The 24,887-nt window shown below is 44.3% G+C and overlaps 2 protein-coding genes across 2 annotated transcripts in view; one reads left to right on the forward strand and one right to left on the reverse strand.

The window, feature by feature from the left end:
* LOC124622260 (centrosomal protein of 135 kDa) overlaps positions 1-24,887 on the reverse strand; it is a 362,362-nt gene that overhangs the window by 108,851 nt on the left and 228,624 nt on the right. The gene's annotated exons all lie outside the window — the stretch shown is intronic.
* LOC124622261 overlaps positions 6,605-24,887 on the forward strand; it is a 117,115-nt gene continuing 98,832 nt past the window's right edge. Inside the window, exons 1-2 of the mRNA XM_047147923.1 lie at positions 6,605-6,708; positions 15,881-15,968. Coding sequence (XP_047003879.1) covers positions 15,960-15,968 — 9 coding nt within the window. The 5' untranslated portion in view covers positions 6,605-6,708; positions 15,881-15,959. The remainder of the gene's footprint in view (positions 6,709-15,880; positions 15,969-24,887) is intronic.

The following is a 24,887-nucleotide window of genomic DNA, read 5'->3' on the forward strand; positions in this document are numbered from 1 at the left end:
ATTCATCTGAGTCCGGGCTCGGTAAAAGAAATCAGTTCTTAATTCATTTTGTATAACTTCTACCAAACTAATCAGTAACTGCTTTCTACTTTAATTTCACTACAACGTTAAATACTTCTAACAGCATCAAACACGCCATCACCAACGACGGATTTAGTCTGACCTGTTCGTGTACCTTTATGTCCTTGGTATAAACTTAGGCTGAACTCATTAGCCAGCTTGCGGTACCTATTCCGATTTGTGCTTCAGTGCTGCCTATGGGCGCTTTGAGCTCTGGCCCTTTCCTCACACAGCTACGACAGTTTAAATCTATAACACCCGTTTTCTATCTCTACCTTTGTCCTGTGTTTGACCTGCTCCCTTTGTGACTGCACCACTGATTGAACTTTCTCGAGACCTAACCTATAAAACCGCTCATTCCACACCACACACCGTCCGCTACGACTGTTGGTGGTGGACGCCAGATCTATCAAGTAGATGCTGCCGCCTCTTCACCCCATGATGCAAGTCTGCGAACCTGCAGCCTATACGGACGCAGAAACATCTGAGCCTCTGATTCAGACTTTTGACTCGGATCTGTACCGAAGAGCCGCCTTCGGTTTTGTAACGATCAGAAAAACTACAGAATGAAGAAGTCATAGAATTGTACTGGCCCAGACGAATTGACAGAAGAAAACAGAGGAAATATGGCCAAAGGTTACAGGCAGTGTGTCACCACAAACAGTGTGGAAGAAATTACTGGAATCTTGGCTGATATTTTGAGTTGCCATGCGTAGTATACCGCTGACACCTTATCACAGAAAACAGAGTGTTTGCATGGCGTAGAGACAGCGATAACTGGGATATGGAGTGGTGTTCAGCGACGAGTCCCGCTTCTGTTTGTGGCGGTCAGATCGACGCAAACTGGTCCGTAGACCACCTGGTGAAATGTCACAAGAAGCAGAGATTCTCTCGAGACACATCCCCCATCTATAATGTTATCGGGGTCAACTGGATATGATAACAGGACTGATGTTACTGGTAGGCTGAATGCTCGTCAGTATGTGCCAACGATAGTCAACCCTGTCGCCAGGCCCTCATGACAACGGTACCAAATAGCACATCCTAGAAGGTTAATGGACGATCCCATACTGTAGTTTACACCATAATTGCCTCAAGGAATGTACAGATCCTCGCGTAGCCTCCCAAGCACCAGATTTATCACTCGCGATTGGACGACGTATGTTTTCATATCATATTCCAGCAATCTGCTCCAGGCATGGAAAGAAATTCCTCAAGGTGACATTCGGAGACTATTTGTTCACATCCCACAGCGAATACGGTTTCGAATCATCGAATACCCATTATGCGATGAACATTCTCACAATGGTTGATGAAATATCGAACTCGTGTTCAAGGTATAACACTTTCCATTTTCATCGGTGTAGTCATACGTCATTTCCTTAACATTCGCAGTCACTAGCCCGCGTGCGACAGGAATGTAGTTACAAGACGTTTAAATGCAGTGGCTATAACAAACGATGAATTAGTGTGCAAAGACAGATTTAGACCAGACTTTCCCCTCTCATACCAGTGCTAAAGGAGCCATACACCGAACAAAGAAATCAGCGACTATGAACAAAACAATGCGCGAAGAACATGTGCTTCACTCTTCAGCGTGAATGAAAATAGACACCACAACTTAAACGTTATTCAACCCTACACATTTCAATGCAAGAATACGAATAAACACGGAAAGTCCCAGAAGAAGCTGAAAGTAGGCACGAGGACTGTACATTTTCTAGCCATATCACTGCAGATTGCACATTAACGGTGTTTGAGGTATAGTAGCGCCTTTAATAGTAAACATGCTTAGAAAGTGGAAGAGTGAAAATAGTTTTATCTGTTGGGGTATCAAAACTTCCGAGAGAAAACCACTGATGTTCTACGTCGTTGTTGGAAGATGTAATCGGCGGCCGGAGAATATAGTATGGTGTCCGCAACCAACGCTAGTCGGTACTTTCTCCCAGAGACGATGAAAGATAGCAAGGAGGTACATCTGAAAAAATAAGTTGAGTCAGTATGCGTTTTCGCATAAATGGCAGGTGTATGGGTATAAAGAACAATTCTGTTTGTACAGTATCAGTTCATATTTAATGTAACGTAGTGAACAACGTCAAGGGAACAAATGTCAAAAGAATACGAAGGAAAAAAATGGCTGAGAACTTTCTGCGTAAACAGATCTTCTCAACAACTTCCACATACCAAGGAATACTGAGTAAGACCAACAGTTTGGTTTTAGGACGACGTCATTAACACTGTCAAAATAAGAAACCCAGTGTTAGAATTTTCACATGAGCTACAAAATAATTCCCAAAACGTACGTAATGTTCCCCATTGTTCCGCATCGCATTTTCGTACTTAACCCATTCTCTGCATTTTCACAGTTATCTCTTTGCGGTAAACCAGTTTCGAGGTTTTCACACTGGTGCGGCATAAACTGACACCGAGTAACAACTCTGAGAAAGAAACGAGAACATTAGGTTTAGCGGCTGAGCGCTACTCCTGTTGGGCCAGCATTCAGGGGCAAAGAGGGTGAGGGACATGATATGTGGAGGATGGGTGAAATCTGGAGAGAATTGGGAATGGCCTCGTTGAAACAATAATTACGGCACTCGCCTGAGGTGATTCGAAGAAAGCATGTCAGAATGGACAGCGGAGGGGGGGATTACGCCTGAAATTTGGAAACAACATGAATAGATTCAAGGTTCAAGCAAATTCTGAGGGAGATCATAAAGGTAATGCACCTCTGCTTTGATTTTCTATACTTCACAGAACTCTCTTCGTACAGTATCTTCAAAACAGCATATTACCTCCTCTTGCACTAATAAGGGCATCCAACCTTATAGGCCCCGTGCTCTAGAAGAAACATCTCCCATTCTTCAAGGAGCGCCTCCCGTAGATCCTGTAAGGTCTCTGGATAGTGCTGAAGGGCCCTTCTCCCCTGGCAGTCCCATAAATGATCGAGAGGATTCAAATCAGGGATTCAAGCAGGCGAAGTCATAGTATGAACTACATTCATCCAAGGATTCTTGCCCAATGCTCACAGTATCTTGCCACGAACTGCAAAGCTTTTGTGTAAAGCCATCACCAATAACTGCAGCGAAAGGCACAAAACGCTCCAAAAGGATTTCTTCCGCATACCGATGTGCTAACTGTAAGGCTCGCATGTTCCACGAAGACCAAATCCAACCCTGCAGTACTAGTGATTCCTGCCCACGCCATCATAGACCCACACTGAGAAGACGTCCTGGTTGAGAATTGGCGAGGCGAATAGCTTTCCCCAGGGTTTTTTCAAACACTATATCTAACATCAGGTGATCACAGGCCAAATCACGCGACTCGTGGGTGAACACTACTTGCTGTCATTGTTGCACTATCCAGCCGCGATATTCGCTTGTGAAATACAGTCGTCCTCTGAGATGCTTTCCGGTGAGTTCTGGTTCCGCAACATATCTTCTGATTTGAAGATTGGCTTCTTCCACTCTTCTTCGGACGATTTTCTGAGTAACATTGATCCCTCGAACTTGGTGGGGGTCGATTTCGTGCTCCAAGCGGTGGCAGTGTGACGGTTGTGGAGAACCTGAAATCGTAGGAGGTAGTCATCTCTTGTCGATGTCATGTTCTCGGACCTGATCCTGATTTTCTTTTATAGCCAGCAGTTTCCATGAACCTTTTTACGACTTGTAAATCGTGGAAAGTGGTAAATCGTGGAAAGTGTAGTTCTCAACATTTCTGCAATGTAATGCATATTGCAACCATCTTCCACCACAACAGCAGCTTTTGCAGTAACGTCCCCGCTCAATGGTATGTTTACTACAGAAATCTGATTAATCACAGAAAAATCATAAAAATTCATATGACTTAAAGAGGAAGAACACAAGGTACAAAAATAAGTTTTTACAAGAGCGGGAAAACCTTATTGCCTCACATCCAGTGAGAAGTTCTTTTTTTCATGTTGCGAAAAGACATTAAGGCTAGTTAAATAATCTTCAGACATTTCAGTGTTAGCTCACAAAGCGAAGTCCATAACATACCAATAATATCCCATCTAGAAATAAAGGATAAATGGCTATACTTTGATTAAATAGGTAATTACACATCATTTATTATGGGTGGCGTTTTTAGTGCCAGTCAACACAAATAAATAAGACTCCTTTGCAGATTAGGACAAAATAGACGAAAGAAGGAAAGAACTAAACAAACAAACAAACAAACAAACAAACTGCCAAGTTTCTAGTCCTGCAGTAATAAATACGTTCAGTATGTACATGAGAGGCAAACAAAAGACACTGTTCACGATCTACAGCTGTACGAAATATTTCGAAATTTATTCGCTGACTGCGAATTCCATGATTTCAGCTATATTAGGTAGTTGTGGCGACCGTTCACGATAAGCGGCAAATTCGGGTTCGAGTTCCGGTCCGGCACAAATTTTTGCCTAATACCATAGAATTCACAGTGAGCGAATAAATTTCAGAGTATTTCGTACAGGTGTGGCTCGTCAGTAGTGTCTGTTCTTTCAGCCTTTCTAAGCCTGTGCGGGCACACGACGGTAACAACACTGACCTCGGTTCTTCATTGTCTCATTCTCCCTGTTGTGGGAATCCAAATAATGTTGGGAGTATTAGGTGACGAATGTAGGGGAGGATGTAGAAAGTATGACATACATTGAAGCGCCAAAGAAAATGGTATAGGCAAGTGTCCTCAAATACAGAGATACGTAAACAAGCAGAATACGGTGCTGCGGTCGGCTACGCCTATATAACACAACAAGTGTCTGTCGCAGTTGTTAGATCGGATACTGCTGCTACAATGGCAGGTCATCAAGATTTAAGTGAGTTGGGACGTGGTGTTATAGTCGGCGCACGAGCGATGGGACAGAGCTTCTCCGAGGTAGGTATGAAGTGGGGATTTTCCCACACGACCATTTCATGAATGTACCGTGAATATCACGAATCCGGTAAAGCGTCAAATCTCCGACTTCGCTGCGGCCGGAAAAAGATCCTGCAATAACGGGACCAACGACGACTGAAAAGTATCAAAAATGGTTCAAATGGCTCTGAGCACTATGGGACTTAACGTCTGTGGTCATCAGTCCCCTACAATTTAGAACTACTTAAACCTAACTAACCTAAGGACATCACACACATCCATGTCCCGAGGCAGGATTCGAACCTGCGACCGTAGCGGTCACGCGGTTCCAGACTGAAGCGCCTAGAACCACACGGGCACACCGGCCGGCTGAAAAGTATCGTTCAACGTGACGGAAGTGCAAGCTTTCCGCAAATTGCTGTAGATTTCAAGGCTGCGAAGCATTCAACGAAACATCATCGATATGGGCCGAGTCATGTTTTCTTGATGACAGCAAGAAACAAAGCTTTACGCCTCGCCTGGACCCGTCAACGCCGAAAATGGACTGTTGATGAGAGGAAACATGTTGCCTGGTTGGAGGAGTCTCGTTTCAATATGTATCGAGCAGATGGATGCGTACGGGTATGGAGACAACCTCGTGAATCCATGAATGTGCATATGAACAGGGGAGTGTTCTAGTTGGTGGAGGCTCTGTAATGGTGTGGGGCGTGCGCAGTTTGAGTGATATGGGACCGGTGATAAGTCTAGATACGTCTCTTGACAAGTGACACGTACGTTAAGCATCCTGTCTGATCATCTGCATCCATTCATAACCATTGTGCATTCCGACGGGCTTGGGCTATTCTAGCATGACAATGCAACACCCCACACGTCCAGAATTGCTACAGAGTGGCTCCAGGAACACTCATCTGAGTTGAAACCCTTCCGCTGGCCCCCAAACTCCCCAAGACATAGACATTATTCAGCATACCTGGGATGCCTTGCAATGTGCTGTTCAGAAGAGATCACCACCCTGTCGTACTCTTACGATTTATGGACAGCGCTGCAGGATTCATGGCGTCAGTTCCCTCCAGCACTACTTCAGACATTAGTCGAGTCCATGGCAAGTCGTGTTGCGGCACTTCTGCGTGCTCGTGGTGGCCCTACACGATATTAGCCAGGTGTACCAGTTTTTGAAGGTTTGGCTCGACCCGGGGAACGTGCAACGGATAGCCCAAGTGGTTATGGCGGCCGCTCGCGATAAACGGGAAATCCCGATTCGAGTCACGGTCGGGCACAATTTTCGTATCCCACTACTGGGTAATTCAGTAGAAGATCCGTAACTAATATCGAGAAATTCGCAGTCAGCGAATAAATTTCGAAAAATACAATCAAGGCACACTACGTAAGTCATTGTAGTAACTCGAGTTCCCGATCCACATTCTGGAGGGAGACTGTTGCCTAAACAACCATTTGTGGCTCCAGTTAGTGAAAACTGACTTGACTGACGTATGCTGACGCGTACCTTGATCTATTTTGTGTACTGTCACGCTCTTGACGCACGCGGCTGCGCGTGTTTGTGTGTGTGGGGAGGATGGGGGGGGTGGGGTGGCGCACCGCACGAGCACTGCAGATGTGCGCTCTCGGCTCCCCACCCTAGCAGAAAGGCAGCGGGGCGGGCGAAGCGGCGCATGCGCACTCCCGGGGCCGCAGCCTCAACAGCAGTCACAGCGTGGCCAGGCGGCCGGTCGGCGGCAACCCAGCGCGGACCAAGTGGACTACCCACAGCTGCGCTCCGGACCAGCCGTTCTGTGGGTGAGTACGATGCTCAGCCGCTATCCAACAGCGGACGCAGGCGCGGTGCAAAACGCCGCATATGTGCTGTCACTTCACTTGATCTCATGTAACTGATATAGATAAAGCCATAGGTCACTATCTTCAGAAGGTCACCTATTTTGCTCTGAAGTACAGATATCAATTAATTTTCGGGAAAATGATAGTCAAATTTTCGACACCAATTCATCAGGCCGCTTGCGCTGTAACAAATGCAATGAGTCGATAGATACTGGGTAAGAGCATCGTCTAGAATTTTTGCGGCCGCGTTCAAATCCAGTCTCATGTATCTTTCTTATTTTTTGTTGCAAATGCCATGTAATTATTAAGAAAAGAAGTAAGCATTTGAAATCTTATTAAAAATAAATTTTATAGTCACGAATCTTGTATAATGTTACGACATTACCAGTATTTGAAAATGAAAAACGTATCAATTATAGTATTTTAATCTACAAATTCAGCTGACATTTTATATATCGCTATAATCCTGACAGTATTTGAAGATTAAAAATGTATCAATTATAGTATTTCAATTTTTGTTTTGATTTTCACTTTTATATTTCACGAGAACCAGTACATTCCCCAAGGCGGTGTCTGTCATAAAAACATTCAATGCACACAGCGACAGTCTAGCTTTTTTAGCGTGATGTCACTAACAAAAGTACCAACGTCAACGTTGCTAAATGCGTCGCGATTTGGCGATAATTTCGTGGCAAGCCACGCATGTCTAAGTATTTTGTCGAAAGCTGGAACATGCCACTGGCGATGTACCAAGGACTGTTTTTAGTTGCGTCACTTCTACTTGTGATTTGCATTTACTATGCGATGAGAACCGGGCACTTCTGTAATCCGCGAATGTAATTCTTCAACTGTTGGCAAAAGTATATGTCGCAGGATTGTCAGCGCAGCGTACACTTTAGCGACATTATTTTTAATAAACACGTCGGTAATCCAGTTTCATCGACAAACAACTCATTTTATAAGGAAAACGAAATACTCGGGTTTATATGTTTTTCATTCTGAATTACTGTTAATAATACTTGATGATATAAGGTTTGTTATGATAAAATCTATTTCAATAACTTATATCCTTTGTCAATAATTCCGATGTATTTCACGATGTCACAAAAATATAGATGTTACGCACTTCCTGAACAATAGTAGGTAAAGAAACGAAAGCATAAGTTTGGATTCGAACACAGGGCGTAGAAATTTGAACCTGTTCTCTTAACCACTACGCTACCAACTTGCCAGATTTTAAAATGCTCGAGCAAACTGATTATGCGGAGTCAAAACTTTAGCCGTGATTTGCCCGAAAAGTATTGAATGTCGCCACCTACGTCAACATTGGTGTCCCTTTCCTTCCTTCCTTCCTTCTTTCTTTCACCTTGCAAAGTTTCAACTGAGTCAGAGAGCGCCCTGTGGTGGCTTCCCCTTGTGAGCCACGAAGAGAGAAGACCGTCAAGTACTGCTCTTTCTGTGCGCAAATCCTTCGTAACGTGCTTTTCGTTCTTTTATTGTTAACCGTGATCTGTCTAAACTAGCAAAATGATGCAAATTCACCACAGGTTTCTCCATTTCCGAAATCTTTTACATTCGCTATCTCCGTAAAAGTTCATTTTTTATCAGTAACAACTGAAGTCGCTAAATTCGGCAAATAAATAACAACTGCAAATAATGCGCTTATTTAGTAAGTTGCTTCATCATACTGAATACAGCTATCATTAAAATTATTTAACTTAAAGCAGCGTCCGTAATTTTAAAGACTAATTTAGCGATATAGACAGTCCACGCAAGGGCGCCTAATCTCGGTGATGAAGTACAGGTCCTTTAAGAAGTTACTTTCTTCGTGTATAGCAGGTTGCTGTTTCTTCCGAAAAATGAAATTTTACGGAAACTGAAAATTTTTTGCGGTTTGAACCGCAAGATGCAATATTTTCTCCGTTTTAGTTTAATTGCAATCTCACCTTAATTTAAAGCACATCTCGCCTTGTATAAAAAAATTACAATTCCATGATTTTTCTCATGCCCTGCCAAGTGATTACATGACTTTCTGTTCACGTATTCGAGTTTTCTTAAAACTCGACATGCAGAGATAAGAAAAAGACACTCTATGATCCAGATTGGCAGTTTACATTGTCGTATATGATACAGGTTTTTGTTTGCCGCGTCTAAACAGACAGGTAGTATAAATTTACAGGCTACATATTTACTCCAATGTTCATAGACATCCAAACAGCTACCCAGCATCCTCACAGCAAACAAGCTGTAATTTTGAGTTTAAGGATGAGTGTTTCATTTCCAGCGGCGGGTCTTGACTTCGCACTGAGGAACAACTCGCTTTTTCATTATCTAAATATTTCCAAAGTTTATTTCGAAAAACAACTCACAACATAACCATATATTGGTGCACCACAAATAACTGATGTTATGAGCATAGTACTTTCACAGCTGCAGACTCAGTCGCGTCCAACAAATCCAAATCTAGGTCCGGGAGTGGTGTGGGGTGGGACTGAAATGTTACACTCTTAAGTTTTGTCCTATAGTAGTGCAACCAACTTCTGTCAACAGCCTGAACCGTTAATCCTGGCCAACAAAGTCGCCAAAAACTATGTTTCTTTAAAGTTTGGAACTAATGATCTTAAAAGCTAAAATTCTTTGGCAGTGTGAAACTGTGAACTTCACTGGGACTCTTCCCCATAACGTTACCTCTCAGAGACAATGCTGAGCTATATACACTCCTGGAAATGGAAAAAAGAACACATTGACACCGGTGTGTCAGACCCACCATACTTGCTCCGGACACTGCGAGAGGGCTGTACAAGCAATGAACCGCGGTGTTGGCCGTCGAATGGCGCTAGCTGCGCAGCATTTGTGCACCGCCGCCGTCAGTGTCAGCCAGTTTGCCGTGGCATACGGAGCTCCATCGCAGTCTTTAACACTGGTAGCATGCCGCGACAGCGTGGACGTGAACCGTATGTGCAGCTGACGGACTTTGAGCGAGGGCGTATAGTGGGCATGCGGGAGGCCGGGTGGACGTTCCGCCGAATTGCTCAACACGTGGGGCGTGAGGTCTCCACAGTACATCGATGTTGTCGCCAGTGGTCGGCGGAAGGTGCACGTGCCCGTCGACCTGGGACCGGACCGCAGCGACGCACGGATGCACGCCAAGACCGTAGGATCCTACGCAGTGCCGTAGGGGACCGCACTGCCACTTCCCAGCAAATTAGGGACACTGTTGCTCCTGGGGTATCGGCGAGGACCATTCGCAACCGTCTCCATGAAGCTGGGCTACGGTCCCGCACACCGTTAGGCCGTCTTCCGCTCACGCCCCAACATCGTGCAGCCCGCCTCCAGTGCTGTCGCGACAGACGTGAATGGAGGGACGAATGGAGACGTGTCGTCTTCAGCGATGAGAGTCGCTTCTGCCTTGGTGCCAATGATGGTCGTATGCGTGTTTGGCGCCGTGCAGGTGAGCGCCACAATCAGGACTGCATACGACCGAGGCACACAGGGCCAACACCCGGCATCATGGTGTGGGGAGCGATCTCCTACACTGGCCGTACACCACTGGTGATCGCCGAGGGGACACTGAATAGTGCACGGTACATCCAAACCGTCATCGAACCCATCGTTCTACCATTCCTAGACCGGCAAGGGAACTTGCTGTTCCAACAGGACAATGCACGTCCGCATGTATCCCGTGCCACCCAACGTGCTCTAGAAGGTGTAAGTCAACTACCCTGGCCAGCAAGATCTCCGGATCTGTCCCCCATTGAGCATGTTTGGGACTGGATGAAGCGTCGTCTCACGCGGTCTGCACGTCCAGCACGAACGCTGGTCCAACTGAGGCGCCAGGTGGAAATGGCATGGCAAGCCGTTCCACAGGACTACATCCAAGCATCTCTACGATCGTCTCCATGGGAGAATAGCAGCCTGCATTGCTGCGAAAGGTGGATATACACTGTACTAGTGCCGACATTGTGCATGCTCTGTTGCCTGTGTCTATGTGCCTGTGGTTCTGTCAGTGTGATCATGTGATGTATCTGACCCCAAGAATGTGTCAATAAAGTTTCCCCTTCCTGGGACAATGAATTCACGGTGTTCTTATTTCAATTTCCAGGAGTGTATTAGAAGAACGACTCACGGCCCGTCGTCTCGGTTTCTGTTTTGCCACACCTCTCTCCCACTTTTCAAGTACGAGACTTGCCAAAAGAGTTCAACGGCTAAGAGCATTTTCGCGAGAGAGAAGTTTCCAGGTTCGAGCGCTAGTGTGGCACAAATTTTAATCTACTAAGAAATTAAAAAAAAAAAAAAATGCACATGTCGTTGCACAGTGAAAGATTAATTTTGACAAAAGTTGTAGAAACAGAACCAAACACAAAACATTGATGTCGTTCCGTTACTTTGGGGTTGTGCACATAAAACGTATTTAACGAGAGCTGTACGCTCCACAATATGCTAACAGTTCTGAAAATTGCAAGACACAGAAACAATGACTCGAATGAATACATAATCGGAAGAAGAGTGGAAGACTCTACCAGCAAGAAGCAATCAAAGAGTGTTTCCGTATAGACGAGCTGGAACAGCTTGCTTTTGTGTGTAACCATAAGGCCAGTGGTATGCCAGGTGAAAACTTGAAAGAAAGAGTGTATTTAGATCGGCAAGGAGATGGTCAAGAAACTCCAGTGGCATACATTACAGGAAAGGCTTGCGCAAGATTGAAATCTTTACTGTTGAACTTCCGAGAGCATACGTCGCAAAAAGAGTCGGGTAGCATTATTTCCTCCTAGATATTTCTCGCGAAATGACGAAGACGAGAAAATCGGATTAATCATCAGCTGTTCTTTTCTCACATCATTCATCAAAGTACCAGGAAAAGATTTGGGGGAGGGGCTGTGTGAGATGATGATGTCACCAGTAATGTACTCCTCCACATTCCCTAAGGTGTGCTGACTATAGATATGTACCGTCGCTATAATAGTGACCAGTATCAGTAGGCTATGCGAGTAAATTCTAACAGGGCAAATGATCTCCAAGAAATGGTTTTTTTGTGCTGGGCCGTTTCGGCACGTATAAGGCGAAGAAGATGCGTCAGTGGAACTAGTCGTCTACAGTACTGGCTCCATGTTCGAGCACTGCGCACGTATGCTGCGCGTTGCTTTCCGTTGTCCAGTGATCACTAAAGCTTCAGACTGGAACGTGAAATACTGGAAGCAGTTCACAAACTGGACGACGGTACAAGCTGCCCCGCGTTCGTTCTTCAGTGACCGTAAACAGTAGAAGCACATAACGCAATATTCCATCTCTCATTCTCTACCCAAAAGAGCTTGCTGGTTAGTTCTTAGACGAGAGGATGGGGAGGAACGGCTGATAGTTTAGCTAAACACTCTAAATAAAAACAATGGCCCATCAAACAACAGCGAGTAGAATTCTGGGGGCTGTCGAAAGTATTCGCATTCGCAAGTGAGAATTGTACTTCCAATGATTCATGGCGTGCAGTGAAATTGAGAGAAGCAGCGATGTACACTGCGGGAAAAATATGCAACAGCCTCAAGGACTGTGTTCAATGGCACCAGGGTGTAATATGTGCATACTTACAGGTTGTGTCCTTAGTGATTCATCTGTCATCATCATCGGCGATCAGATGACGCTCAGAGGCCTGTCTGTGCACCCCATGTTCTTATTCTGCACACAGTAGCTGCGTTTACAACGTTCATTCTAACGCACAACCACGCCCCACCCACGAGTACATACTCATGTTGAACATCTTCAGCCATTTGAACGGGATCGCATTGTGGGCCTGCGTGTGCCTGGATGGACGTATATTCCCAAACCCGTAGAACAGGTTCTGGACGTCCGCGAGGTACAGCCGCACGGCAAGATCGCACCATTGTGCGAGCAGCGATAGCCGACCGATCATCCAGAGACGAATGGTTCAAATGGCTCTAAGCACTATGGGACTTAACATCTGAGGTCATCAGTCCCCTCATCCAGGGACGAAATCCGGGCAAATGTTGCACCTGCTGTGTTATCATGGACCATTGGGAGCCGTCTGCTTGAAGCAGGATTAAGATCAAGTGTTCCTCTGGCCAGGCTACCACCGACACCTCGACTCTGCCAAGCATGGCTACTCTGGTATCGTGAAACAATTGACTGGAGAGAGAAACGGCGCCCTGTTATCGTTAGTGATGACAGCAGGTTCTGTCTGCACGCGAATAATGGACACACAAGTGTTTGGTGTGGACCTGGTGAGCTGCCTGTTTCGGAATGCATTCGCCCACGACAGAGAGGACCCATCCCAGACTTCATGCTCCGGGCGCGGGGGAGGGGGGGGGGGGGCGCATCAGTTAAAACAAGCGGTCACAACTGGTCTTTCTGTAGAGTAAAGTAACCAGTGCCCACTACACTGCACAGGCTGTTATCCCCGTGCTACTGCCACTTCTTCGGCAGGAATGTGATGTACTTTTCAGCAGGACAGTGCACGTCCAAGTACGGCTGATGGCGTTGAATCGTGCTCTTGCCCAGGCCAGTAAGATCAGTAGATCTCTCGCCAACTGAACACGTATGGGACATCATGAAGCGGGAGCTTACTCGTTCTCTAGCCCCTGCAAGCATCATTGCCGACTTGCAATATAAAGCACAAGAAACTTGGTACAATCTATAACTGCATCCCATTCGGTACCTTTATGATAGTTCATATGCGAGAATACACGCCTCGTTGACGATAGAGGGGTGTACATTGTGTACTGATGCGACTTTTTGGGCACCCTTTACTGTGACGTGTGTTTCATCATTTGGTCTGAATTTATAATCGTCCTGGTCCTAGAGGCTGTTGCATACTTTTCCGGCAGCGTATTATCACCGAACCCTACTAGTGAAACGAACCTTTAAGGAGAGTGTCTAACGGACGATAACAATCGTATATGGTTTCCCGGAACACTGAGCACCCTACAGGGGCCATGTCATCCATTTTTGAAGCAGAAATGAGTAGAAACACGAGTATGTTCTTGGAAGAACTAAATCAAACTTATTAACTTCGTAGCGATACTGTGATGGTTTTATTCCTAGTAATGATGATAATATTTACTGTTAGAGCATGATTGCAACTTTTTCATTCTATTTTATGGCGATATCTCTTAATAGCATAGCTTCTCTGGAGAAGAGAAAAATCCTTTCGTTGCTTGTATCAGTGCGTTGAGCATCAGTCACATCAGATTGAGAATATAGTATACTCTGCTTTCTATATATTCCTTGACATGAGATAGGTTGATTGTCAGAGCGTGCGCTCGTTAAATACAGATTATATTATTCAATCTGATAGCTGCAAAGGGCGCCATTTATTGTGTGATATAAATTTTTATTTATTTATTTTAAATATATATGTTTGCGGAGGTCGATGCTGCAGAGAATACTTTTGGCGATAAATACATCCACACACGTTTATGTGCGAACCCTGCGTAGTCGTGAGTTCTGAGATTAGTGCAACATCACGTCTTCCTTTCTTCTCACGTTGTTCGGTTTAATGATGATCTCACGTTGTTCGGTTTAATGATGACCATGCAATAAAAACAAGTAAGTTGCGCAATGGGACACCTTTCGCTTTGTGAAAAATGTAAAACAGTATACGATGTGCACAAGGTTTATATAAAATTATACAAGTATAACGAGAGCATAGTTATACCGATCAAGAACGGCATCACACCAGAACACCTACAATCTGGAAGAAACCTTTTGATATGTGGCCAGGGTACTCCACGCCTATTTAATATTCCAGTCGTGAATGGTGTGGGGAAAGAACAAATTTCTTCAAGATCGAGTGAGGTGGCGCAGTGATCATCACACTGGACTCGCATTCTGGAGGACTGCGGTTGAAACCCCCGTCCGGCCCACCCAGATTTAGGCTCACCGTGATTTTCTAAAATAGCTCCACAAATACTGGGATGATTCCTCCGAAAGGACACGGCCTGTTTCATTCCCCGTCGTTTACACAATCCGAGCTTGTGCTCCGCCTCTAATGACCGCGCTGCAAATAGAACGTTAAACTCCCATCTTCCTGCCTTTTCAGTTTTTGCAGGTTGTGTCAATACTCACTGTTTTTCCTCTGAAAACTGCTTATTCAGGTCAGAGAAAAGAAAATGTGGATGAACTGCTAACTGCAAATATGAGAATCACTGCTATAAAAAGAGAAACATACATGGTAGAAAAAAATGTGACTTTTCACCCCCTAAGACGACGTTGCTGTCAGGAGCTTAAGTACACAGTTAACGTATTCCCTGCCATATTGATTAAGCACTTATGTAACAGGTACATTATTTTATTGAAATATAATGCTCTTTTTGGGGAAGAAGTGTATGCAGTGTCAAAGTCCCCGTCTAGAAAGCCTTCCTCGTTTCTTAAAGCAGTGCGCAATACGCTCTCCTATTAGTCATCTCCCATATGGCCAGCTGCCAGCCTTCACCTACACGAGGGACACTGATTTCTCGGTACTTATTTCTACAGTAAGCTGTGTCCATCCTGGGAATACCCGAACAAGCCCCTCCCACATCCAACCCAAGTGTACCTCAATTCCGAGCTGATAGAATACGGTCTTGAGTTACAGCGTTCGGTTCCACTGCCGTACAATGACCAGGTTTGCGAAATACGCGATAATAGGAACTGCGGATCCAGTACACAGAATTTAATGTATGGAAGTTTAGCAAAAACGCACAAATTCGCTGCAGAGTGAAACACTCATTCTGGTGGTAATAATAAATGAGCATAATGAACAGTTATATGCAAGACTAAAGACTACAAGCCGTTCTCAGTAAAATGGGCACTGTTCTTAAATTTATCTCAGCATATGGTGCACAGTCTGGGGTCCATCTCGCTCTTACCCCCTCCCCTCTCCACATGGGCCAGTGGTATTCCAAGGACGAAAAACTGTCCATCATCTGACTCGAAAACAACTATTTTTTAGACGAGCCAAACCACGATGTCGCGACACAGGACACCAGTACAGCAATTTAGGAAGTGCAGAGTGCTAAGTGAGCGGTCACGTAATCCCATGTACGCCATTACACACCCTTTATAAAAAATACGCTATCAGTTTATAAAGCAGCTTCAGTGAATGCAAAGCAAGATAAGCGTGTCAAATGATTGTTTTTGTTTTCAGGTACCGTCACGTGTGAATCGATGGCTGAGGATTGGACGAAGGGACTTTGTTACGGCACAGGCAGACATACGATGCACAAATGAAGACAGTAAGTCATGCGTATGCACGATCTTTATCACTAGCTCAGCTTTATTTTGTAATTTAATCTGAATAGATGTTTCGGCCTCAATGATTCGATCACTGGCTTTACCCAATAAGCTAGCGATAACTATTGAAATTTCTGCTTTACAAGGAAACAGAATTTTATCAGTTTCCATACGATAACTATGACTTTTTCGCAGAGTAATACATTAACACAAGCTGATAAAAAATCCACACTATGTACCCTACGTTGTGGAGGAGAATTCAGTGACCCTGCAAAGGCCCAACGTGGAATAAGATAGAGCCCAGCTGTTCCCCATATCCACATAATATAAGAATCAAGCAAAAATACGCAGAAGGACCTGATGGGGCCTAGGATGCTAGGTGTTTACAACAGTCAAATGGTTCAAATGGCTCTGAGCACTATGGGACTCAACTTCTGAGGTCATCAGTCCCCTAGAACTTAGAACTACTTAAACCTAACGAAGCTAAGGACATCACATACATCCATGCCTGAGGCAGGATTCGAACCTGCGACCGTAGCGTCGCGCGGTTCCAGACTGTAGCGCCTAGAACCGCTCGGCCACCCCGGCCGGCTTACAACAGTCCCTGACGGATATAATTTCAGCTACGAGTGTCGTTCATTTACTTAGCATAGTCACAGTGTGCATTATAAGGAACTATCGACACGTCGGATACAAAACAAGACCGAAGTCTGCCACAGAAGAATGCTGTATCCCCAACAAACAAACAAGTCTGAAATACCGGATCTGTGACATGTGCACCGAACTACCAGAAACGTTTAGGCAAAAAGTTTCACATTTATCATTACGATTTCTTGAGATTTGGTCACTGCTGCATAAGACGTTCCTGTCAAGAAGCGTTTACGAAAAGGTTAGGCAGCACTCCAGTAAACAAGAATGGCGATCCCAGAAACCGGCCCCATACCACCGGCTCACTGTCATTTCTTGGGCAGAGTGGTATGGAACTGTTATCTCACGCGACACTGAGTAACGGTTTTAGTACACGAATGCGCAAGTACACAAGAGAATGGTAGTCACCTGGATCTACAGCCGTGGCCACGCAAGCAAGCGGCAAAAAACATTGTAGTCAGGTGATTTTACATTCCTGGCGATGGGGTCTTACAATAGTTAGATGATGCACTGTGTGTATATTTATGTATTTACTTGTTTTTATTTGGCTACTTATTTATTACGTTGAAGCATGTTACGGATAATTTAAACATAGGCTACATTTGTTCTTATATAATTATTGCTATTAAGTGGAAATTTTTTCCCAAACTCTGCAACTAATGATAGAACTGCATTATTACATCCAACACATCTACTTGTCATCACACTGACATTGCTACTAATATTAATGAAGACTACGCCTACTACCATACCTAACTATCTCCCCGCCACTACTAATGTCCAACAACTTGTTTCTCTCTTATGTGGCACTTGCATACACTACAACTAATTGAAACATATTAAGTCCGCAGCTCGTGGTCGTGCGGTAGCGTTCTCGCTTCCCACTCCCAGGTTCCCGGTTTCGATTCCCGGCGGGGTCAGGGATTTTCTCTGCCTCGTGATGACTGGGTGTTGTGTGATGTCCTTAGGTTAGTTAGGTTTAAGTAGTTCTAAGTTCTATGGGACTGATGACCATAGATGTTAAGTCCCATAGTGCTCAGAGCCATTTTAACCATTTCTGAAACATATTACCAACAGCAGCCTCTAATAAAATGGTTCAAATGGCTCTGAGCACTATGGGACTTAACATCTGGGGTCATCAGTCCCCTAGTCTTAGAACTACTTAAACCTAACTAACCTAAGGACATCACACACATCCATGGCCGAGGCAGGATTCGAACCTGCGACCGTAACAGTCGCGCGGTTCCAGACTGAAGCGCCTAGAACCGCTCGGCCACAGTGGCCGGCGCAGACTCTAATAACATGTCTTCCACGTTCAACAACGCACTCCATCCCCCCAGCCGTCCTGCCTGATCCTTGGGCGGTGCGAAGGGTGTAAGGGTCGCATCTGCCTCTTCCGTTGTCTTTAGGCTCCCTGGATGCAGGGGATGACTGCACTGGTCCGAGGGAGCATCGCTGCTGCCCGTCAGGAGTCCAGCCACATACGGCCCACGTCACTCCGCCTCTAGGTCTTTCGGTGGTGATTCAGGATCTGTCAAGTTGTCTCATAACGCATGGTATCTCTTCGACACTGAGTACTCCGTGGCGATCCAGCTACTGTCGATCAGTATCAGCAATGTTGGCATACATCGGACATACCATGTTCTGGTGCCTTTTTAACCACAAGTACATTCGGCAGTTCAGTGCCATTAAGAGGCGCAATGCCCGTGGCCCATCAGTGTGTCAGGCTTCTTGAAGGCTTCAGTCGCCTCATTCTCAGTCTCTCTCTTATGTTTCGCAGAATGTATGTATACTGAAAACTTTTTGTGGCTACACGAGTTTATGCTTGAAATGTAATACCTGTCGTATTACACAGGGGGATATGCTCGGACAGATTACCTGCATTTTGAAACTGAGATGACAGAAATATGAGTTTTAGCTGCAGCTGGAGTTCTCTCTTGCTTCGACTTGGTTGGGTTGAGTTGTTTGGGGGGAGAGATCAAACAGCAAGGTCATCGGTCTCATCGAATTAGGAAAGGACGAGTAAGAAAGTCGGCCGTGCCCTTTCAAAGGAACCATCCCGGCATTTGCCTGGAGCGATTTAGGGCAATTACGGAAAACCTAAATCAGGATGTCCGGGCGCAGGATTGAACCGTCGTCCTCCCGAAAGCGAGTCCAGTGTGCTCTTTGACTTGGTGAATACTTGCAGCTGAAACGATTTTGTAGAGAAGGAGCAGCAGAGAACGTTTCTTACACTGAAACCTCCTGACGTCAGACACTCAGACCGATACCAAACGTTGAGTGTCGATAGAGTATCAACCAAAACACGATTTTAGTTCATGCTGCGTGCTGTCGTCCAGAACATGCGTAAACGGTAATTAAAAGTAGCGCCAGAAGTACGAAGCGCAGGAAAAGGTATGTGACGACTGAATCGCAGATTCCGCATAGGTGAATTGGCAGAGCGTCTGATCATCGTACTGAAGGTCCCGAGTTTAAATCCCAACGATTTCATTTTTTTAACTGTTTACGCATGAAGCTGTTATATGGGTGAACATTTTTCCTGAGATGTGAAAGAATTTTTTCGGAGATTGTAGCAATGTGCTTTTGGCAGTTTGTTTCCGCTTCGTCAGTTGAAAGTAGCAAACCTAGAGAGTACATTTCTATAGATAAGTGTTGTGTTCTGTCAGACATGCCTATACAAATGTACTCTATAGGTTTGCTACTTTCCACTAACGAAGCGGAAACAGACTGCCAAAAGAACATTGCTACAATCTCCGAAAAGTCTTTTACATGTCAGGGAAATCTTCTCCCATACAACAGTTTCACGCGTAAAAGTTGAAAAACATTTAGTCAGTAGGATTTGAGCGCGGTACCTTCAGTACGATGATCTGACGCTCCACCAACTGACCTACGCGAGATCTCCGATTAAATCGTCCCATGTACGCTTGTTCTGTGCTCCGTAGTTCTGGCGTTGCTTTTAATTACCGTTTATCCCTGTTCTGGACGACAGCACGCAGCATGCATTAATTCGGTGTTTTGGTTGATACTCTACCGACATACAACGTTTTGTACCGGTCTGAAAGTCTGACATCTGGAGGTTTGGATGTTAGTACATTTCTAAACCATTTATTGCTGTGCCTGCATACCCTAAATTAAACCATTTATTGCTGTACCTGCATACCCTAAATTAATCTTCTACTTGTAGATCACACACCAAAGCAGTGTTTTATCAGCGGGAATTTCACCTGAAAAATAGCTTCTCTGACTTGGATTACCATTTAAGTTCATTCTTGTAGACACTTTCGTACCCTTAGCAATATTTTCTATTTCTGCTAAATCCTACTGCACAATTTTGAAGTGGTCAGTCTTTTGATACTATGGAGAAAACTGTCAGAATAAATCAATGCATTTCATTTAAGGCAGATAAAATTAACATCGCTTCATGTTCATTTCATCTCCAAGTTTTAAAGTTTCCGTTCTTTATGGACCAATAATTGTAATAGCATCACAGCAATCACAAATTGTCTGAATGATGACATTCTCTTGGATTCGTTAATCCATAGTTTTGGCTGTGCAGCCATTTTCCAATGATCTGTTGAAAATGGCTAGAACTCGAAACTGCGTGGTGGTAATAAATACAAAACAAAGAGGTATTTTAATCCATCCAGTGGCAGCCAATTATGTGGTAGATTGTTATCACTGAGATAGTCTTTATGGATCTTGACTTAGAGCATTTTGTTTCCTATACTACCGTGATTATGAATATCTGAAACAAAACGAAGTGAATAACTTATATTCGTACTCGTCACGAACCTTGATTCCGTACTGAACCTTGTGCACAGCAACTGTATAATAATATACAGAAGGATAGAAATACAGCAATCAGTCGCTATCCCGTTGGTTTCCTACTGTTCTTGCACATCAAGATTTCAGCTATAAATGCACCTAAGATCGCCGTTTATAGCTGAAATCTAGATATGCAAGAATAATAAAAAACCAATGGTGTCGAAACTGATTGCTGTATTCCTTACTTTTCTACAGGGTGTATCATAATTAACAACGAAAAGCGGCGGGTCTGAAACTATACGATAACAGAAGCAAAAACATTCCAGTAAACATTTTTCCGCAAACCACGCTATTGCGAAATAATTACGAATGTATTATTACAAGACGCCACTGACTCCAGTAAGAAATAATATCCTGGCTTGCACAAATCTGTCTGACAAGTTACGTTTTCAGTTAAGTTCCCTTCTACGTAGACTGAAATTTGACTCATAGTGGTGGCACATGCATGATGGAGCACCGGCACATTTTCCTGTTGATCTAAGACGGTATCTAACGTGCCGATATGGTCCTATACGGATAAGAGGTTGTATTTTAGCCCCCAGCACAACCCGAACCCTCTGGACTTTTCTGCGTGGAGTCATCTCAAATGTGAACAGCACTCCTGTTAATACGGCTGAAGAGCAGCGAATTGTAGTCACGTTTTACTCACGAAGACCTGGGGAAGTTAGAAAGAATTCGTAAACACTGCTGAGACGAGTGCATAATTGCATCCAAACGCTAGCACAACACATGAAATATCACATTTAACAGGTAATATACATTGTAACTAGTGACATGGTGAAGTAATATTGCATCACTAGCTCAGGGAGGGCATTGGTTAAATTGAACGCAGTTAGCGTGGTACTTCATCGGAAAGTTTACACTTCATATACATTTGTACTAGCTACGACAATATTTCACACCGAAGTCAGTGGCGTGCGACAACCAGACATTCGCAATCGCCTCTTACTACATTGTTGTTACTTCTGTTATTGTGCACTTTCACCAGTGTCTGTTTCTTAATTATGACACACATATAAAGGTAATAGGGGAGTTCTGCAATAGGACGCAGCAGTAAGTCGCAGCAGGCTGATGGTTGCTGTGTTCTGCACTGTAGCCGTTGTGCCAAGTCTGTGGGCGCAGTCGTTCACTAGCAGAGTTAGTTTGAAGTGCTTGTTATGGCATCGTGATTACGAAGTGAGATTTGAGCAGTTTTGCGGCAAAGCTTCGCGCGTGGTTTACACATAGACTAGTGCTTTTAAGAAATTATTCTTGCACTCTGCGGTGTGGTCCACATCGTACAACTATATTGAGGTGGCACAGGGAATTCCAAAGAGGAAATTTCATTATGAAGGACACTGAAGGGGCGAGAAGGCCACGAACATCAGTTACAGAGGAAAACACTGATGCTGTGAGGGAAATACAACACGAAGTTAGGCGAGTGACCTATAAGCGGATAGAGGATACCTTAGGGCTAAGTGTACCAGTAATTCGTTCAATTCTGCATGATCATTTGCAAGTAAAGAAACTTTGTCGTCTCTGGAAGCCGCATAGACTGACGGACGAGCAGATGAAACGATGTGTGACTTGGTGCCGGGAGATGTTAAAGAAGTTTTCTAAGGGACAATCTCAGTTTCTGAAGAACATCGTGACAGGGGAAGAGACTTGGCTTTACTATTATGACGTGCCGACTAAGACCCAAAACAAAGTTTGGGTCTTTGAAGATAACACACCCATAGCTGTCAGAAAAACCCGATCAGTAAAGAAGAAAATGATAGCTATTTTTTAAAATCGAGGGCAATTGTGAAGCGTGTTGTTTTGGACACACCGAAGACAGTCTCAGCTAAGTGGTACACTGAGAAGTGGCTGCACAAAGTCATACAATCTTTGCAGTACCTGCGATCGAAGTCAAAAATGAACATTTGGTTGCCCCCTCACGACAACACTCCATGTCACCGCGTCGAAGGATGCACCGAATATTTGCGCGGTACAGGACAAACTCCTTGATCACCCTCTTTACAGTCCAGACCTTGCTCCTTATGACTTTGCAGTGTTCCCGCATGTGAAAATGAAGTTGAAAAGAGTGCAGTTTTCAAGGATGAGGACTTTCTGACGGCTTGGGACAACGAGTGTGCCTTACTCCCTACAGAAACTTGGGAGAACTGGTTTAGAGATTGGTTTCGGAGGACAGAGAGGTCTATTCAATGCGACGGAAATTACTTCGAAAAAATTTAATAAAGCTGTATTGCAAAAATTTCCTACTATCGTTTGTACGGAGTATCCCAGGAGGAATGATCAATATTCATAGATATGAAAGGAACGATCACTCGAAGCAAAAACTGTCTAGCAAACATGTTCTCTTAAAATGCAAGAGGTATGAGCACTTGTTCAGTAGAAGTGTTTCACATTTGCGAAGGTAGCTCTTAAGGTTTGCATTTTAGAACCCATGTTTAGCACACTTTTTTTTCTCAATGATAGTTTCCGTCGTATCCTTGAATATTGACCAATCCTCCTAGGACATCTCGTAAACTTTAAATTTTTGTCCTATATCTTTCGTGACTTTTCTTAACTGTCAGATATAACAGAAATCATTGAAGATGTAAACACCGGCCTTGAATTTGTCGAGATTGTATCCTTAAACGGAATAGAAACTGGACGATAAACAGTGCAGACAAAACAAGGCGAGAGATGATTAGAAGCTTTTGAAAAGCTGTGTGACAGAAATACGCTGAAAATTAAATAAATTAGTCGGATAACTAATGAAATGATCATGAAATGCGAAAAGTGTTCTAGAGCAAAATTTGAGTAAAATAATGGAAAGGGTCAATAGGACAACCACATGTCAAGGAACAGAAATAGAAGTAACTACAGGCGTACCTCAGAGACTTATAATGCCACCCTGGCAGTTCAATCTCAACATGAATGGCCTGGCATACAGCAGTGGCAATAGGCTTTTTCAAATGGTGCATTTATCTATAAATAAGTACTACCTGGAAAAAAGTGCACAAACATCCAGTCATACGTCAATAAGATTTGAAAGTGGCTTAAAGAGTATCAGCTAGCTGTAATTGTTTGGAGATTGAAAATTATGTACTTAAAAAACGCGAAACAGTGATACCGTATGACTATAACATCAATGAGCCACTACTGGAATCAGTCAACTCATAGAAACAGGTGGGTGCAAAAATATGTATGGATATGAAATGGAATGGAATGATCACATAGGCTCATCCATAGGTAAAGCAGGAGACAGACTACGCATCATATGCCGGATACTGTGTGGATGTAAGTGTACAAAATAGGCTGCTTATAAAATACTTGTGTGTGTCATTTCAGAATATTGTTCAAATCATTCACTTATGCCTTTGTCTCGCAGTTTTCGCTGTATCGGCATTGTTACAATCGGATTTGGCATGGTTAGTGGAAAGGGGTGGCTGGATGCCCTTCCTGCCGCTACCCCGTACCCCCTGGGATGCAATCAGTGTACCCAAGCTGTCTGCGTCTAGTGTAAACCATGAAATAATGTGAACGTGTTCAAATGTTTGCGAGATGTGTAACTGAGGCGGGATGTGGGTACCAGCCCGGTATTCACCTATGGGGATGTGGAAAAACCGCCTAAAGACCACATCCAGGCTGGCCAGCACACCGGCCCACGTCAGTGAATTCAATTCGGGGTCGGCGCGCCTACCCAAGTCCAGGAAGCAGCGGATTAGCGCTCTCGGCTAACCTGGCGGGTCCGCGAATACTGCTAAAATTGGGGCACCATACAAGATGTGATGCTGAACGTATTCAAAGATGGGTAGCACGAATGGTTAGACTTTGGTTCCACTCAGAGGAAAGCGTTTCGAAAATGCTGAAACACGCTAACTGGAAGGCGCTTGTAGATAGGTGCCAGTTACCTTGAGTTTCAACAAACGATATTACGTGAAGATACAAGAAACATACTTTAGCTCCCCACACGTTTGAATCCCATAAAGAGGACACAGTGGCATTTTAACAGTCACCCTTTCCACGCTTCATAGCGTGTGATACAATGTCAAGTACCCAGAGCCATGCACTTCACAGTCGTTTGCAGAGTACGTATGTGGATGTACACTCAAGCGACAAAGTCAAGGAATGGCGACATTCGCAAATACAGATGGCGGTAGTATGGCGTACACAAGGTAGAGAAAGGAACTGCGATGGTGCAGCTGTCATTTGTACTCGAGTGATTCATGTGAAAAGGTTTCCGACGTGTTTACGGCCGCACGATGGGAATTAACGGACATTGAAAGCGATGGTAGTTGGAGCTAGACGCATGGAACATTCCATTTCGGAAATCTTTAGGAAATTCAGTATTCCTAGATCAACAGTGTCAAGAGTCTGCCGAGAATACCAAATTTCAGGCATTACCTCTCACCTCGCACAACGCATTGGCCGACGGCCTTCACTTAATGACCGAGAGCAGCGGCGTTTGCGTAGAGTTCTCA

The sequence above is a fragment of the Schistocerca americana genome, chromosome 7 (assembly GCF_021461395.2).
Source record: "Schistocerca americana isolate TAMUIC-IGC-003095 chromosome 7, iqSchAmer2.1, whole genome shotgun sequence".
In the NCBI taxonomy this organism is placed as follows: domain Eukaryota; kingdom Metazoa; phylum Arthropoda; class Insecta; order Orthoptera; family Acrididae; genus Schistocerca; species Schistocerca americana.